General features: G+C 44.5%; 1 protein-coding gene across 1 annotated transcript in view; it reads left to right on the top strand.

Annotated features, from left to right (window-relative positions):
• Positions 1-2,297: 2,297 nt before the first annotated feature.
• The window catches only part of ABHD16A (abhydrolase domain containing 16A, phospholipase), a 45,425-nt gene continuing 32,191 nt past the window's right edge, over positions 2,298-15,531 (top strand). The window contains exons 1-2 of the mRNA XM_040323509.1: positions 2,298-2,542; positions 5,346-5,402. Coding sequence (XP_040179443.1) covers positions 2,390-2,542; positions 5,346-5,402 — 210 coding nt within the window. The 5' untranslated portion in view covers positions 2,298-2,389. The remainder of the gene's footprint in view (positions 2,543-5,345; positions 5,403-15,531) is intronic.

Below are 15,531 nucleotides of genomic sequence, written 5' to 3'. Positions count from 1 at the left end.
CACCCCCGGTGAGGTCATGGGGCGCCTTAGCCCTGCAGGGGCAGCCAAGTTTTCCCTCTCAGCAGACATCTCTTACACGATCCGCCCTTCACTTAGGAAATGGTGATTCTGCTGATTTGGCGCAAAATTGGGCGTGTCCTTCTCTTCTTGGCGCGAAATTTAGCCCACGTCTCACACAGGGGAGGGTGGCTCCCCCCACTTGAAAGAACTTGTCCAGGCACGTTGCAGGCGCGTGCTATGCTGCACGTACGCCCAAGCTCAGCAGTGCGAGGTTAACCCCCTCGTTTTCGGACAGTTCAAAAACACGATACCGAACACTCTTCGCTCTTTAATAAATTACTACTCACTTCTCTTGTTGCCAACGGTAACAGCCGAATCCCGGACGAGCCCCCACGTGTAGCGCTACCTCCGCAGGAGCCGCTGGTTGTTTGTGGGATCGGCGTATTGAGTTACCTTGCAGGGTGTCTAGGGGTGATACTAGTGAGTTGAGGCAATGAGCGAAGGTCCAGTCATCAATTGGATTTTCTTCAATGCTTTATTCCAAGGCCCAACATGGCCAACATCAACATAAGACAAGATAGGAAAGGTTGATGAAGCATGAGAAAAACTTTAGTATCAGGCCTTGGATATGAAAAAGAGCAGTCCCGCTCTTAGTAATAATGAGATCAGTTCGTCGCCACTCCAGCCAGAGTGGGTAAAGTGCCCCCGGACAGACTTTTGCCTCAAGCCTGGCAGCCGAAGTGTCACTTGCAAATCGCTGGGAGGAACAGACCTCTGCCACAGGCCTGACTCTGGACCTCTGCCACAGGCCTAGCGATTCAGGGTGCAATAGCCGATTCCCCACCGCACAGCTCTCAGCTTAGGATCCTCTTAGCAAAGGTTGGGACCCAGCAAGTCGCTGGGGCCCCTCTCATCATCAGGATGAAGCTCTGCATGGTGCGCAACTCCGGCCAGGTAGGCCATGGTGGCGGGGTCCATGGATGCGCACACCCTGAAGGTGGATGCCGCACCTGGAACTCAGACCCCGCGAAAAAGGACCTAGAATCAATGGCGTCTGCCCCAGATATACCCTTCCCCAGCATGCCCAGCGAGGGAAAAACTCCTCTAATTGGCTGCTGGGAAAAAGTGACTCTGCCAGAACCCCTCTAGCGCCAACTGCCACCCAGAGGTTGAAACGCACCCCTGGAACGCAGACTGACCTACAAGACAGTTCTGAAAGGACAGCAGCTCTGCAATTTAACAATTTGTGGCAGGCCTGAATGGGAGAAAAATAACTTTCCCATTCCCCACTAACTTTAGCGTAGTGCCCGTACTGAAAGTAAGGGGGCGCTACAATAATATTGTGGGGAATTGTGAAGGATGTAAAGTAACTGTGGGAACCTCACCATTTTTATCAGGGTAACTCTACCAATGACTGAAAGAGGGAGTTCACGCCACGTATTACATTTAGCGTGAAAGTGTTTGAACACGGGAAGCCGGTTGTCATTTGGTAGCTCTGTGTTGTACCTCAAAAGCCAGAGGTACGCTGAGCCCCCCTCCCCCATTGAGATTTCCCTTTATTTCCTGTCAGTACAAGAAGTGATGGGAAATGTTTCCAACATACGTACAGATTTAAATATATATATATAGATCTATACACATATGTATATATATATATATATATATATATATATATATATATATATATATATATATATAAAAGTATGGTTTTAGTGGAGTGGGAAGGGGTTGGAAACATCTGTCCAGTTTTTATTGCTGTCAGTGACAATATTCTCCTTTCTGCACAAGCACAGGAAGTGAAGAAAATTTCCCAGCTGGGTCACAGATAAAAATATACACTGATCCCCAGACTCTCAACAATTAGAAACAGTTTTAGTTTGGGCAACAAGACGCCACAGGGAATATAAATACTGCATAGCGGTTGTTTATAACCACACCCCTGAGAACCCTAACCAATCGCCCCCTGTGTTTGCTGCCCGATCAGCCAATGGAGGGACAACACTCAGAGTCACTCAGTGACGCGCCCTCTGATTGGCCAAAGCACACGCCGATCATTGATGAGTGCAGCTTCCAGTAAGGAAGTGAAAGGAACTTCAGCAATGATTGCCATGTTCCGTACCCAATCAGATGTGCTGGCTCGGCTCCACCGCGCCACCCCTTAGCAAGGGGGCGTGACACTAACCTGAACCCTTCTTGCCTCAACTCCGCCTCTCCCGCCAGCAGCCCAATCACTATGGTTGTGTAGGAAAAACGTGGCCGCCCTCTGTCACTTGGCGCCCGCCCTCCTTGTGTTGCCGGGCTGTGATTGGTCGAGGTTGTGTGTTGGAAACGTCAGGGCCCCGCTGCTTCCCCTTGCTCTGCTCCGGTGCCGGGCAGCAGCAGTAGCAGCATGGCGGCCGGGAGAGAGAGCCTGTCCCACCGCTGGATCCGGGGAGTGGGGCTGCTCTACCTGTGTATCCGGGGGCCGCGTCTCTACAGAGTCTACCGGCTTAACCATGGCCGAGGCCGGGCCCGGGAGGAGAACGAGCCCGAGCCTTCCTGGGTGAGAGGACGGGGCATTGTCCTGGGGGGAGGGGGGATCTCTATGTATGTCAGTGTAAATATATCTTCCCATGACAGCTGGGATGTTACCAATAGCAACCAGAGAGGCTCCACCTCTCATAGTAAACAAGGATTCTGGTTGGTTGCTTTGAGTAACAGCTCTAGTCTCTTCTTCTTTCCCCTTTTTTGTTATTTTTATTAACCACTTTCCTACCGGCACTTTTACCCCTTTGCTGCACAGGCCAACTTACAGCGCTGCTGCACTTTGACAATTGCGTGGCCTTTATGACATTTTTATAAAAATATATTTATATTGGTGGTATTTAATTACCACTGGGCTTTTAATTTTTTGTTAAAGCAAAAATTAAAAAAAAAGTTTTTCTTACTTATTTACAAAATTTAATAACAGAAATTAAGTTTTCTCCTTCACTGATGTGTGCTGATGAGGCTGCAGTAATGGGCACTGATAGGCATCACTGATGAGGAGGCACTAATATGCAGGACTGATAGGCGGCACTGATGAACTCAGGTGGCACAGATTGGCATTATCCGATTATCTGTGCAGATCTCCCCTGTGAGGAAATGCCTCTGATTGGCTCTCCTCTCATGCTGTCAGTGTGAGGAGAGGAATGCCGATAACTGGCATTTCCCTGTTTACAGATAATCAGCTGGGATTGGACACAGCAGATCACATGGGTGAAGAGCCTTGTCGTCGGCTCTTTGTCAGGGTCAGTGATGCTCTGTGTCCCAGGGACAGAGCGCACTATCCAATCACCAAACGCAGACGGGAAGAGGTCATGTGATGTCGTCCCAGGACGAGTGTGCTTCCGCTCGTCATTTGAAAAATGGCATCGGGAAGCAGTTAATCGGCCCCACAATGTGTTAATTGTGATCTCTATTGCAGAGTTTCCCGATTCTTTCTTTCGTGTAACAAGTGTAGAGAGTTCTCTGCTGTCTCTGGCAGTCTGCCAAGTTTTTAATAACATTGTCTGTGCTAGTAGAGAACTAGAAACATTTGTAACTCTTCCTTCTTCGATCAAAGGGATAAACTTCTGTGTGTAAATGCAGGAAGTTTAACCACTCAAAGTCTAAACCTTTTTCTGACGCTTGTTTCTTACAAAGTTAAAATCAGTAATTTATTTTTTTTGCTAGGAAATTACTTAACCACTTCCTATCAGGACCAATTCTGGCACTTCACTCCTACATGTAAAAATCATGTTTTTTTTTTTTTTTTTTTTTTTTTTTTTTAAATAAATATATATATATATTAAAAAAAAAAAAACATGATTTTTACATGTAGGAGTGAAGTGCCAGAATTGGTCCTGATAGGAAGTGGCTAAGTCATTTCCTAGCAAAAAAAAAAAATATATATATATATATATATATATATATATATATATATATAATAATATAATTTTGCTAGAAAATTACATAGAACTCCCAAACATTGTTTTTTAGCAGAGACCATAGAGCAGGGATATGCAATTGGCGGATCTCCAGCTGTTGCAGAACTACAAGTCCCATCATGCATAGTAAGACTGACAGCCACAAGCATGACACCCAGAGGCAGAGGCATGATGGGACTTGCAGTTTTGCAGCAGCTGGAGGTCTGTTAATTGCATATCCCTGCTCTAGAGAATACAATGGCGGTCGTTGCAACTTTTTATCTCTCACAGTATTTGCGCAGCAATTTTTTCGAACACATAATTTACACATATGCATGTATTTTCGGTCTAGTAGCTAGAACAATTAAATATTCTAGCCACTAGATTAAATGATGTTCTTATGGAAATCAACACACACAAATACATGACAGACTAAGCTATTCTTATGCCGAATTTTTCTGCCAGCTCTTGACATTGAGCCTAGGTTCACACTGCTGCGAATTCAAAATCGCGGTAAAATGCGCGATTTTACCGCGATTTCGCGGATGCGATTTTGCCGCGATTTCGGCCGCAATTTAATGTAAATCGCGGCCCGAAATCGCAAAAAGTAGTACAGGAACTACTTTTTGAAATCGCAGATGCGGCGTCGCACTGATTAGGACAGTGCCATTGCCGACGATTTGAGATGCGATTTGACATGTCAAATCGCATCTCAAATCGTTCCAAATCGTACCCAGTGTGAACCAGGGCTAATGGTGCTTTCACACTGGGGCGCGGTCGGTGGTAAAGCGCCGCTATTTTTAGTGGCGCTTTACTGTTTTTTTTTGCAGAGGTATTCAGCCTAGTGGTTAGGCCGCGCTGCCAATTCATTTCAATGGGCAGGAGCGGTGTATACACCGCTTCAAAAATGCTGCTTGCAGGAATTTTTTTAACATCCTGCCAGCGCATCACCTAAGTGTGAAAGAACTTGGGGTTTCACACTGAGACTGCAAGGGAGCCGTTTTACAGGCACTATTTTTAGCCCAAAAGCACCTGAAAAACGCCCCAATGTGAAAGGGGTCAAAAATCCAGCATAAATGGGATTATTTTGCTACGCCCATGTGCATTTGGCTTTAGGCTTCATTAGGGTTGTCCCGATACTAGTAACAAGACTAACACAAGAAGTGCTCATATGATACAGGACAGTTATGAATCTCTGACCAGGTCAACAGGTGTGTGTTTTTTTTTTTATATATATATATATATATATATATATATATATATATATATATATATATATATATATATATATATATATACGCACTTACCAAACCAATATAATGTGATTTCAATGGTATATTTAAAAAGCAAAAGGGATCAAAAAGAGATTTGTTGTGTTTTACATACAATGTAACAGTCTGTACTTTGTGTCTCCATCAGGAATCATTCTATCAGCCCAGAGCTCTGGAGAAGCATACAGATAGCATCTTGGCTTGGGTGAGTTGTGTTTTCCACATAAAGGGATAAAAAACATTTTAAATTGGGTTGCATTTTTATCTACAAGTTAATTTTAAGGCCCCTTTTACACTTGTGCAATTTGTCCTGTGACTTGGAACTTCAAAGTCGCATGACAAGTCATACCCCATGATTTCCAATGAGTACCATTCATATCGGTGTGACTTCAAAGTTGTCCCTGCACTACTTTGGTCTGACTTTGATGCAACTTGAGGTCCATAGACCCCCAAGATTACAAAGACATTGCTTCAAGTCATGCGGCTTTCAGGTCGTAGAAATGTGAAAGGGTCCTAAATTCCAGGCAGTAAATGCAGCTCCATCTTCATTAACACACCATTGTATTGTATTATTATTTTTTTTTTTTTTTCATGCAAGCAGTGTAAGCATTTGACAATTTGACCTGGCGCCGGTCTCTTGCAGTCCCAATGAGTTGTGCGGAAGTGCAGGGAGCATGCTGATAGGGTGAGAGAGAAGAGTGGCAGAGAGATCAGCTCACCTTGTCTACTGTTTTCTCGGCTTTCTTTTTTTACTAAAAGAAAAAACATTTTTATTGAGTTTACAAAGTTTTGTACAAACAAAGACACACAGTGTACCAAACTGAGGAAAAACAGGAAAACAAAAAATACAAGTAAGCAAGAGCCCAGTCAATACATGACTGCCGTATAGGGCAAAAAAACATGTTTTCATATTTCCCACAGTATACAACATATAATACAGTACATCAAGACCGACTTGGGGGTGTCAAGCCAATCCCAGTAACTCACAGGTGCATGGCGTGACATACAGAAAGTATACCATTTTAGTCTGATGGGTTTGTTGCTTGTATGTCTACCCAGGTGGATCAAACCTTTTAACATTCCTTAGGGCAGGTGCGGGCATCATATTTTAACTTCTACATTTGGATAGCCTGGTCGACAAGTCCAACCTAATTGGTCAATGTGTGGGATTTCCACTGAATGAGTGTAGGGTGTTTTACTATGCTAAAAAAAAAAAAAAAATTGGGCGAAGAATGAGATTTGTGCAATTGGGGAGGGTGTCAACATCTAGATATACCAATAGACACCGGGAAGGGTCTCATAGATTGGGCAGTTGGCGTACGGAGCCAATTAAGCTTGTAACTGCAGACCAAAAGGAGCGTGTGATCCGACCATCCCATACCATTTGGTAAATTTGTACCATCCGCTGCCAGGCACATAGGGCCAGATTCTCGTAGATCTGCGTATCTTTGCGCGGGCGTAACGTATCCGATTTACGTTACGCCTCCGCAACTTAGATGGGCAAGTGCTGTATTCTCAAAGCACTTGCTCCGTAAGTTGCGGCGGAGGAATCGTAAATAGGCCGGAACAGGGGGAACAGGGGGGCGCGTGTTATGTAAAATAACCATGACCCGACGTGATTGACGTTTTTCACGAACGGCGGACATATCCCAGTGTGCATTGCTCCAAATACGCCGCAAGGACGTATTGGTTTTGACGTGAACCTAAATTACGTCCAGCCCCATTCACAGACGACTTGCGCAAACGACGTAAAATATTCAAAATTCGACGCGGGAACGACGTCCATACATATAGCAGGGGTAACTTTACGCCTATTCGCGTATCTAGCTGATTTACATATTTCTATAGGCGTAAATCAGCGTACACGCCCCCTAGCGGCCAGCGTAAATATGCAGTTACGATCCGACGGCGTAAGAGACTTACGCCGGTCGGATCTAATAGAAATCTATGCGTAACTGATTCTAAGAATCAGGCGCATAGATACGACGGTGTATCTGGAGATACGCCGTCGTATCTCCTTTGTGAATCTGGGCCTTAGGGAATGTGGGAGATGGCAAATTGCTTCTCCTTCAACCGTTATGGATGGGGAGGATGCGCTTATTAAGACACTAAGTACAGAATACGACCCGTGGATCTGCCAGAAATGCACTCGGCATTTAGCCCTGGTTCACATTGGTATGGTTCTACATTTCAAATCGGCAGTAATTGCCAGCAATGGCACCGTCTTAATCGGTGCAACGCTGCATTTGCGGCGCTGCACTGATTTTTAAAAAGTAGTTTCTGTACTACTTTTTGCAATTTTCGGGCTGCGATTTACTTTGACATATGTGCAAAAACCTGCACAAATGTCTCCTGAAATCGTGGCCAAAATCGGGACTGACAAGCACGGCTTCATTCCCGCAGCCCAGTTTTGTGCTAACCAGGTAACTTTAATTGGACAAGACTTGTAGGTGTTCCTGAACTGCACCCGAAGAATGTCAGGTCCCTTCCTCTGGGGGTAGCATGGTGACTTAAGTGGTTAGCACTTCTGCCTACAAGCACTAGGGTCATCTGTTCGAATCCCAACCACGACACTCCCTGCCTTGAGTTTGCATGTTCTGCCTGTGTGGGTTTTCCTCCGAGTACTCCGGTTTCTTCCCACACTCCAAAGACCTGATGGTAGGTTAACTGGATCCTGTCAAAACTGGCCATAGCATGTTTATGTATACGAGTTGGGGACCTTAGATTGTAAGCTCTTAAGGGCAGGAACTGATGTGAATGTGCAATATATGCAAAATGAAGGAAGCATTTCTGGACAGCCGCACTCCAAAACTTGTTGCCTTTATTGTAAAATGAAAAACACAGGATACATGCCACAGCAAACGGAGTCCCCTCTCGTTCCTTCTCCTATGTCAGTCCGTTCAGGAGAGCGTGATGACGTCAGGACACAGGACACACCTACGCGTTTCGTCATATGTTGACGTCGTCTGGGATTGGCTCTATTACCTTCTTTTTATTAAAATTTGCATCGCAAGTCTACACTATGGGCCTCTTTTTTGTGTTTCTGCCCGAGATACCCATCAGCATCTGATTGATCACATTCGAACCAGCTCCAGCTTACAGTCCATTGGGTGACTTTAAATACCCTGTGCCTGGTCTGACCGCCTCATTGTGGTCATAGTGTCTGGTAAGGAGACTACACCTCTCACACTTGGGTGCACACTTGGTGGAAGGAGGTGCCATTCCTAAATATCACAACACCCACTATAAGAAGATTGTTGGATTTCACTCTTCACAAATCTTTTTACACACTTGGGATTGTTTTATGGACTTTTTATTCATTGACATCATAATTTGTGTCAATGTCATTTCTTTGTATTTTATGTGTATACTTTTGGTTATCATCAGATGGTTACTCACATATTTAGCTTTTATTTATATATATAGATAGATAGATAGATAGATAGATAGATAGATAGCTAATCACGGCAGGTGGTGGTTTGTTTTTCAGTGTTTGGTTTAACACTTTGTATTCATTTTTTATTTTCTTTTGGTAACATTACCAAATTCTCACATACATTGGTTTTGCGCCGTACCTCATCCTTTACCATAGTCAATATACTATACTAGTCCTATTTGGGCCCCCCCCCCCCCCCCCCTCGGTTCTCTGGTTCGGGGACCTTAGATCCAATCTTTCTATAGTCAATATACTAGATATGTTTTATAATTAAAGTTAAACTAACTTGCTATGTTTTTCTTAAAGTTTTAATAAGAAAAAATTACTTATGTCAGTGCTACAGTTTGAATTTAAAACGTATTTGTGTGAACTGTGAAGTTAAGTTATGGATTGTGGAAACTAACTAGTGTCGGGTGATTGTATGAAGTGTATACCACATTTACCACTGACTAATGCAGAGTTGCAATGCAAGGAGATCAGCTAAAATTAGTTGGATCTGTATGTGCATTATAATTAATCGAAATTAGTTGATTAACCACTTAAGGACCGCCTCATGTACATATACGTCAGCAGAATGGCACAGGCAGGCACATCCACGTATATATACGTCCTCTGCTTGACGTGGATCGGGACCCCCCCCCCCCCCCGTACATGCGGCGGTCCCCGTGGCTTCAGGAGCGATCCGGGACGACGGCGCGGCTATTCGTTTATAGCCGCTCCGTCGCGATCGCTCCCCGGAGCTGAAGAACGGGGAGAGCCGTGTGTAAACACGGCTTCCCCGTGCTTCACTGTGTCGGCGCATCGATCGCGTCATTCCCTTTATAGGGAAGACACGATCGATGACGTCATTCCTACAGCCACACCCCCCTACACTAGTAAACACACACAAAGTAAACCCTAACTCCTACAGCGCCCCCTGTGGTTAACTCCCAAACTGCAACTGTCATTTTCACAATAAAGAATGCAATTTAAATGCATTTTTTGCTGTGAAAATGACAATTGTCCCAAAAATGTGTCAAAATTGTCCGAAGTGTCCGCCATAATGTCGCAGTCACGGAAAAAATCGCTGATCGCCGCCATTAGTAGTAAAAAAAAAATGCAAAAAACTATCCCCTATTTTGTAAACACTATAAATTTTGCGCAAACCGACCGATAAACAATTATTGCGATTTTTTTTTTTTTACCAAAAATAGGTAGAAGAATACGTATCTGCCTAAACTGAGGAAAAAAAAATGTTTTATATATTTTTGGGGGATATTTTTTATAGCAAAAAGTAAAAAATATAGCATTTTTTTCAAAATTGTCGCTCTATTTTTGTTTATAGCGCAAAAAATAAAAACCGCAGAGGTGATCAAATACCACCAAAAGAAAGCTCTATTTGTGGGGAAAAAAAGACGCCAATTTTGTTTGGGAGCCACGTCGCACGACCGCGCAATTGTCTGTTAAAGCGACGCAGTCCCGAACTGTAAAAACCCCTTGGGTCTTTAGGCAGCATTTTGGTCCGGGGCTTAAGTGGTTAATCGATTTAAAAAATAAAAATAAAAAAATTAACCGAACACGAAAATTTAAATCAGTAACAGACCTAATATATATAAATTTGCGGTAAAGAATGGGCAGAAAAATAAATCCTTTGGCATGTAAAACCACTTCCATCTATGTATTATATCTGTGTATTTAGCCTGGTTTAATATGCATTGATGATAAATCACTGGCTTTATAAGATGCTTTCCCTCTGCATGAATTAATTAAAAAAAAATGACAGCTGTAATTGCACACCAAATATTGAGGTCACAGATCCCAAAGGCTTGTGTCGTACAATGTTTGTACAGAATGGAGTCTGATGCACTCTGTGCTCAGCTACTGTTGGCTATTTCAGGATGTACACATTCCTAGGTCTTTATGGCTTTATTGCAAAGGAAACCTGTAATCCTTTTGAATGTTGATTTATATAAATAGGTTAATAATAAATAGGTTTATCAATGAATTGTAATATTTTAAAAGCCCTTTTTTTTTATTTTTTTTTTCCTTGACAAAAAAAAAAAAGGTACAGATTTCCACAAAGTGATTTAAAAACGCCAATTAACTGTGTGTGTGTGTGTGTGTGTGTGTGTGTGTGTGTGTGTGTCTCCCAGCAAGATTGGGTGATCTTGTTGGGAGACCATCTGTACCGGGAGAAAGCGATTGTGGCTTTAGCCCAGCCAAGGCCTAACGATCCCTTGTAATGAGGGATCAGTAGGAGCTGGTAAGCGAGCCTTTCAGCTGTTGGTAAAGGCATTGTTATTTGGGATCACTACAGTGGTGGAGATTGACATCAGGATTTTTTTTTCTACATCACTTGTGGACTGTTCCAATCATCACATTTTATATATACCTGATTGAATAGCGCAACCTTTATCTATTTTATGTTTACTCGCTCTGTATATGTCTCACAAAAGGTTTACTGCTTATACTTTTCATTCAGAATATTTGTTGGGGTGTGTGTTGTTTTTTTTTTGTACTGTATGCTGCCTTCAAGGCATGCATCTGGTTATAAGGGTCACAGTTGCCAGTGTGCTTATGTCTTCTCTCAACCAAACTTCGAAGCTCCCAAAGGGCTGATCTTGTGTTCAGCTCCATTATAATTGCAGGTCTAAATGAAGGTTAACATGGCCCCATTGTTGGCTGCAAGAGGATAAGAGGGTGTAACTCTGCTTTTAAAATGGCAAAGGGTTGTCGGCACCCTGAAAATAGTTTTGGCAAACTACGGCATTTATTTCAAAAGTAGCGGTATGTCTGCCACCTCCCTCTTCCCTTAACATAGTTTTACCCGTGACCTTTCTATCATCCTAGAGTCCTTAGCCAATCCACCTTTTGCTCCTTCAGGCTCATCATCGCTTTGGAATCTAACCTCGACGCTAACCTTCTTGATAGCCATAACCTCCAGCAGACTGGTTTCAGAGCTCCAAGCTTTAGGGAGCGGATGATAATCATATCATATTCTACCCTGACAGAGTGGAACTCGGAACAGTGCCCCAAGGTCGCATCATCCTTGGGCACTCCCAACGTTTTTAGAACAGGACTCGGGTTCTCTTCATGAGCTGGACATTGCCTCCACCCTGAAATGCTATCTCCAGGCCACAGCGTCCTTCAGGGACTCTACCAGGTTGTTCATAATTCCCTGGGGTAAGAACAAAGGCAAAGAGACGTCGGCAAGAACAATTGCCTCATGGATCGTTAAACTCATCCACAAGGTGTACAGGGCAAGAGGTCTGGTCCCCCCTTTGATGGTCAGGGCGCACTCCACTAGGGCAGTTTCTGCCTCTTGGGTGGCAAGAGCAATTGTGTCAATCGAAACTATTTGTAGGCCAGCTACTTGGTCGTCCCAACATACCTTTCTGAAACATTACTGAGTAGACCCAGGAGCTCTCATCGGTGGCGTTTGGCAGACAGGCAATCAAATCAGTCATTGCTTCCTCTAAATAATAATAATTTCTTTAAAATAAACTTCTAAGCATCATCTCAGCCGTCTTTGTCACAGGTATGCTGCCATAGAGGCACCAGGAAAACAGAAACTTGTACCATACTTACCGTAATTCACCAAGAATATTGGAAATGGGAGTAAAGGGATTAAAAACGTTGTACTAGGATTAGAGTATTACCTTAATGGTGTGCTTGAAGGCAATAGCTTCTCAAAGCTATGGTGTCTGCACATGTATGGCAACAAACACTGTGTCTGGGAAGACGTCTTATAAGCGTCCAGCACCTACAGGAGACCACCACCAACGTCACGCTAGCTTGGCAATGCATGGGGCGGGGCCCCAGCCTTTGCAATATACAAACCCGCCCAGAACTGACACCACACAGTCCAGCTATGTCGGCTGGATAGAAAACTCTTGCTCACATCGCGACACCCACCAGTGACGTCACATGGAGGAGCAGTGCATGACGCCGATGCGCTGTGAGCATCTGCCCGATTTCCCCCCACACCCCTGCCCCCCACAGGGTGGAAGGGGAGGGCACACAGAGCATTGCAGCTCCCAGATCTCGGACAAAGGAATGGCCCAGGAACTGGCCACAAAAATCACCAATGCTACAATGTGCCCTGGGCCGCCAAAAAATGTAACCACAAAACCCCATACAAAGCTTGCAGGGGAACACTGCCTGCTACAGTCAACTGCCCCCATCCCTGGTATATGTAGCAAAGGGGGAATTTGGGACTTTGAATGAAGCACATCATAGATGTGCTTCCATCCCTGGAGGGCACTGATAGGCGGCATAGATAGGTAGCACTGATGGGTGGCACGGATAAGCAGCACTGGTGGGAGGCACTGATGGGCATCACTGAAAGGCCTCACTTATGGGCACTTCTAGGGCTTTCCTGCTTTCCCTGGGTTTTCTGCAATGGCATACCGCTGATCAGCACTCCTTACCACATACTCTGTCAGTGTGCGGTAAGGAGAGCTGATTAACGGCACTTCCGCATTTACATGTGACCCACTGTGATTGGACACAGCCGGTCACATGGTTAAAGAGCTGTGTCATCGACTCTTTACAGAGTCGGGGATTTTGCCTCTGGTTTGTACTGAGCCGATTGAAAATAAAAGGTTGGTTTGGCTTTAGGTCAGGGATTAGGCCGCAATCACACGTGAGCGTAGTGTTTTCGGTCGTTTTGTTGCGCGTATTAACACGTATTCGTGCGTTGGCATACAGCATTGTCCGACGTTTTTGAACTTCGTCGTTTTTTATTTTAGCCAATAGGAAAAGCTTCAGGCTTCAGGCTACAAAACGCTCAGGTGTGAAATGCAGCCTTAAAGTGAGCCTGTGGTGTGCATATAGAGAGCAGTTACATTTGTCAGCAGCTAACAGATTTACTCGTGTTGTTGAGATCGATCACTAAACGGAAACACCACAAGAATCGTATGTAATGCTATAGCTGTCCATTTTGTTGTTCAGAACAGACACATTTATTTTTTTAAGAAACCTAATGAATTTAATTTATTTTGGAATGAGGGCCCTTTCACACGTCCGCTCCGTTCGTCCGCTTTTACAAGTCCGTTAACGGACTTGTAATGTATCCCTATGGGATCGCGTCCGTTAGCGGATGGAGCATCCGCTAACGTCCGCGTCCGTCGGGATCCGGTTTTCGGACAACCCTAATACCAGTCATTCTAATCGCTCCGGATTGGCCTCGGCGTCCATTGTACGCCAACGTGGTACGAATGGTGGCTGACGCTCCCTGGTGACTGCCAGTACGGGAGAACCTTCTGTTTCAGGGGCTGATCTTCCACCCTGCTTTACCATCGCTGGCTTTGACAGCATGGCTATTGAGAGCCAGGTGCTGAGAGACTGGGGGTTGCCGGCTTCTGTGATTTCTCACTAGGCTGAAGGCACGGAAGTCTAGTTCGGAGGATTTATCATTGCGCCTGGAAGGCTTACATCGCTTTGTGCGAGGCTGTGGGATGGCATCCGCGTTCCTATTCGGTGTCTAAGATCTTGACGTTCCTGCAGCGGGGGGTTGATCAGAAGCTGGCTTTAAGCACTATCAAGGGGCAAATCGGCCCTAGCTATCTTTTTTTTTTTTTTTTTTTTTTTTTTTTTTGCGGCCATTGGCTTCTCACTCGTTGGTGCGTACTTTTGTTCAAGGGGTTCGGCATGTGGCTCCCCCAGTACGCTCATCTCTGCCTCCATGGGATCTAAATTTCGGTACTTCAGAAGCTGCTGTTCGCGAACATTAGAGAGATCCCTTTTACTCACGCTATCTCAGTAGGTTGTTTTTCTGGTAGCTATCACATCCGCTCGTCAAGTTTCTGAGCTAGCAGCCTTGTCTTGTAAGTCTTTTTGTTTGGTTCTCCACAGGGATAAGGTGGCGCTGCGGCCGCATGCTACGTTTCTACCTAAGGTGGTATATGACTTTCATCTAAACAAGGACATTGTCCTTCCCTCCTTGTGTCCTCAACTATCTCATCCCAAGGAGGTCGCCTTGCATTCTTTTGGATGTGGTTCGGGCTCTGTGTGTATCTGTCGGTTACGGCTTGTTTTCGGAAGGCGGATTCCCTGTTTGTGAATGTGGATGGTCCAAGAAGGGCCTAGCGGCCTCTTCTGCCACTATTTCTCGTTGGATCAGACAGACTATTGTTCAGGCCTACGTCATTAGGGGCTAGGTGCTCCCCCTTTCCCTTCACGGCGCATTCTACAAGGGTGGTTAGTGCTTCCCGACATCAAGCGTCTGTTTCTCAGGTGTGTAAGGTGACTACCCAGTCGTCCATACACACTTTCACCAAGTTTTACAGGGTGGATGTTTTGGCATCTTCGGACGCGTCTTTTGGCCGTAAAGTGTGTTTTTTTTTTTTTTTTTTTTTTTTATTTACTTACCGTAAAATCCTTTTCTCTGAGTTCATTGACGGACACAGCATCCACCCCTCCTGTTTTTGTTTGTACTGCTTTATAACAAACTGAGCTGCCTGGAGCAGAGTGGAGGGTTACTGCCAGTAATGACCGTCGCTGGTGCTGTGCTGGTTTTTTTTTTTTTTTTTTTTTTTTTTTCTGCCTAGTCCTATTTCTAAAGGTGGCAATCTAACCCTAAGGTCAAGAATGAGGGCTGTGTCCGTCAATGAACGAAAGAGAAAATGATTTTACGGTGAGTAAAAAAAAAAAAAAAAGTTTTTAGGCAGATACGTATTCTTCTACATAAAACTTTTACCCTTAAAAATCTCCATAGGCATTTAAAAAATTCTATGTTGCATCTTTTGAGCTACAGAGGAGGTCTAGGGCTAGAATTATTGCTCTCGCTCTAACGATTGCGGCGATACCTCACTTGTGTGGTTTGAACACCGTTTTCATATGCGGGTGCTACTCACGTATGTGTTCGCTTTTGCGCGTGAGCTCGTCGAGACGGGGAGCTTAAGAAAACAAAAATGTT

This window comes from Rana temporaria, chromosome 9 (genome assembly GCF_905171775.1).
Source record: "Rana temporaria chromosome 9, aRanTem1.1, whole genome shotgun sequence".
Classification (NCBI taxonomy): Eukaryota; Metazoa; Chordata; class Amphibia; order Anura; family Ranidae; genus Rana; species Rana temporaria.
Note: the sequence above shows the minus strand (reverse complement) of the source record. Positions and strands in the feature narration are given on the sequence as shown.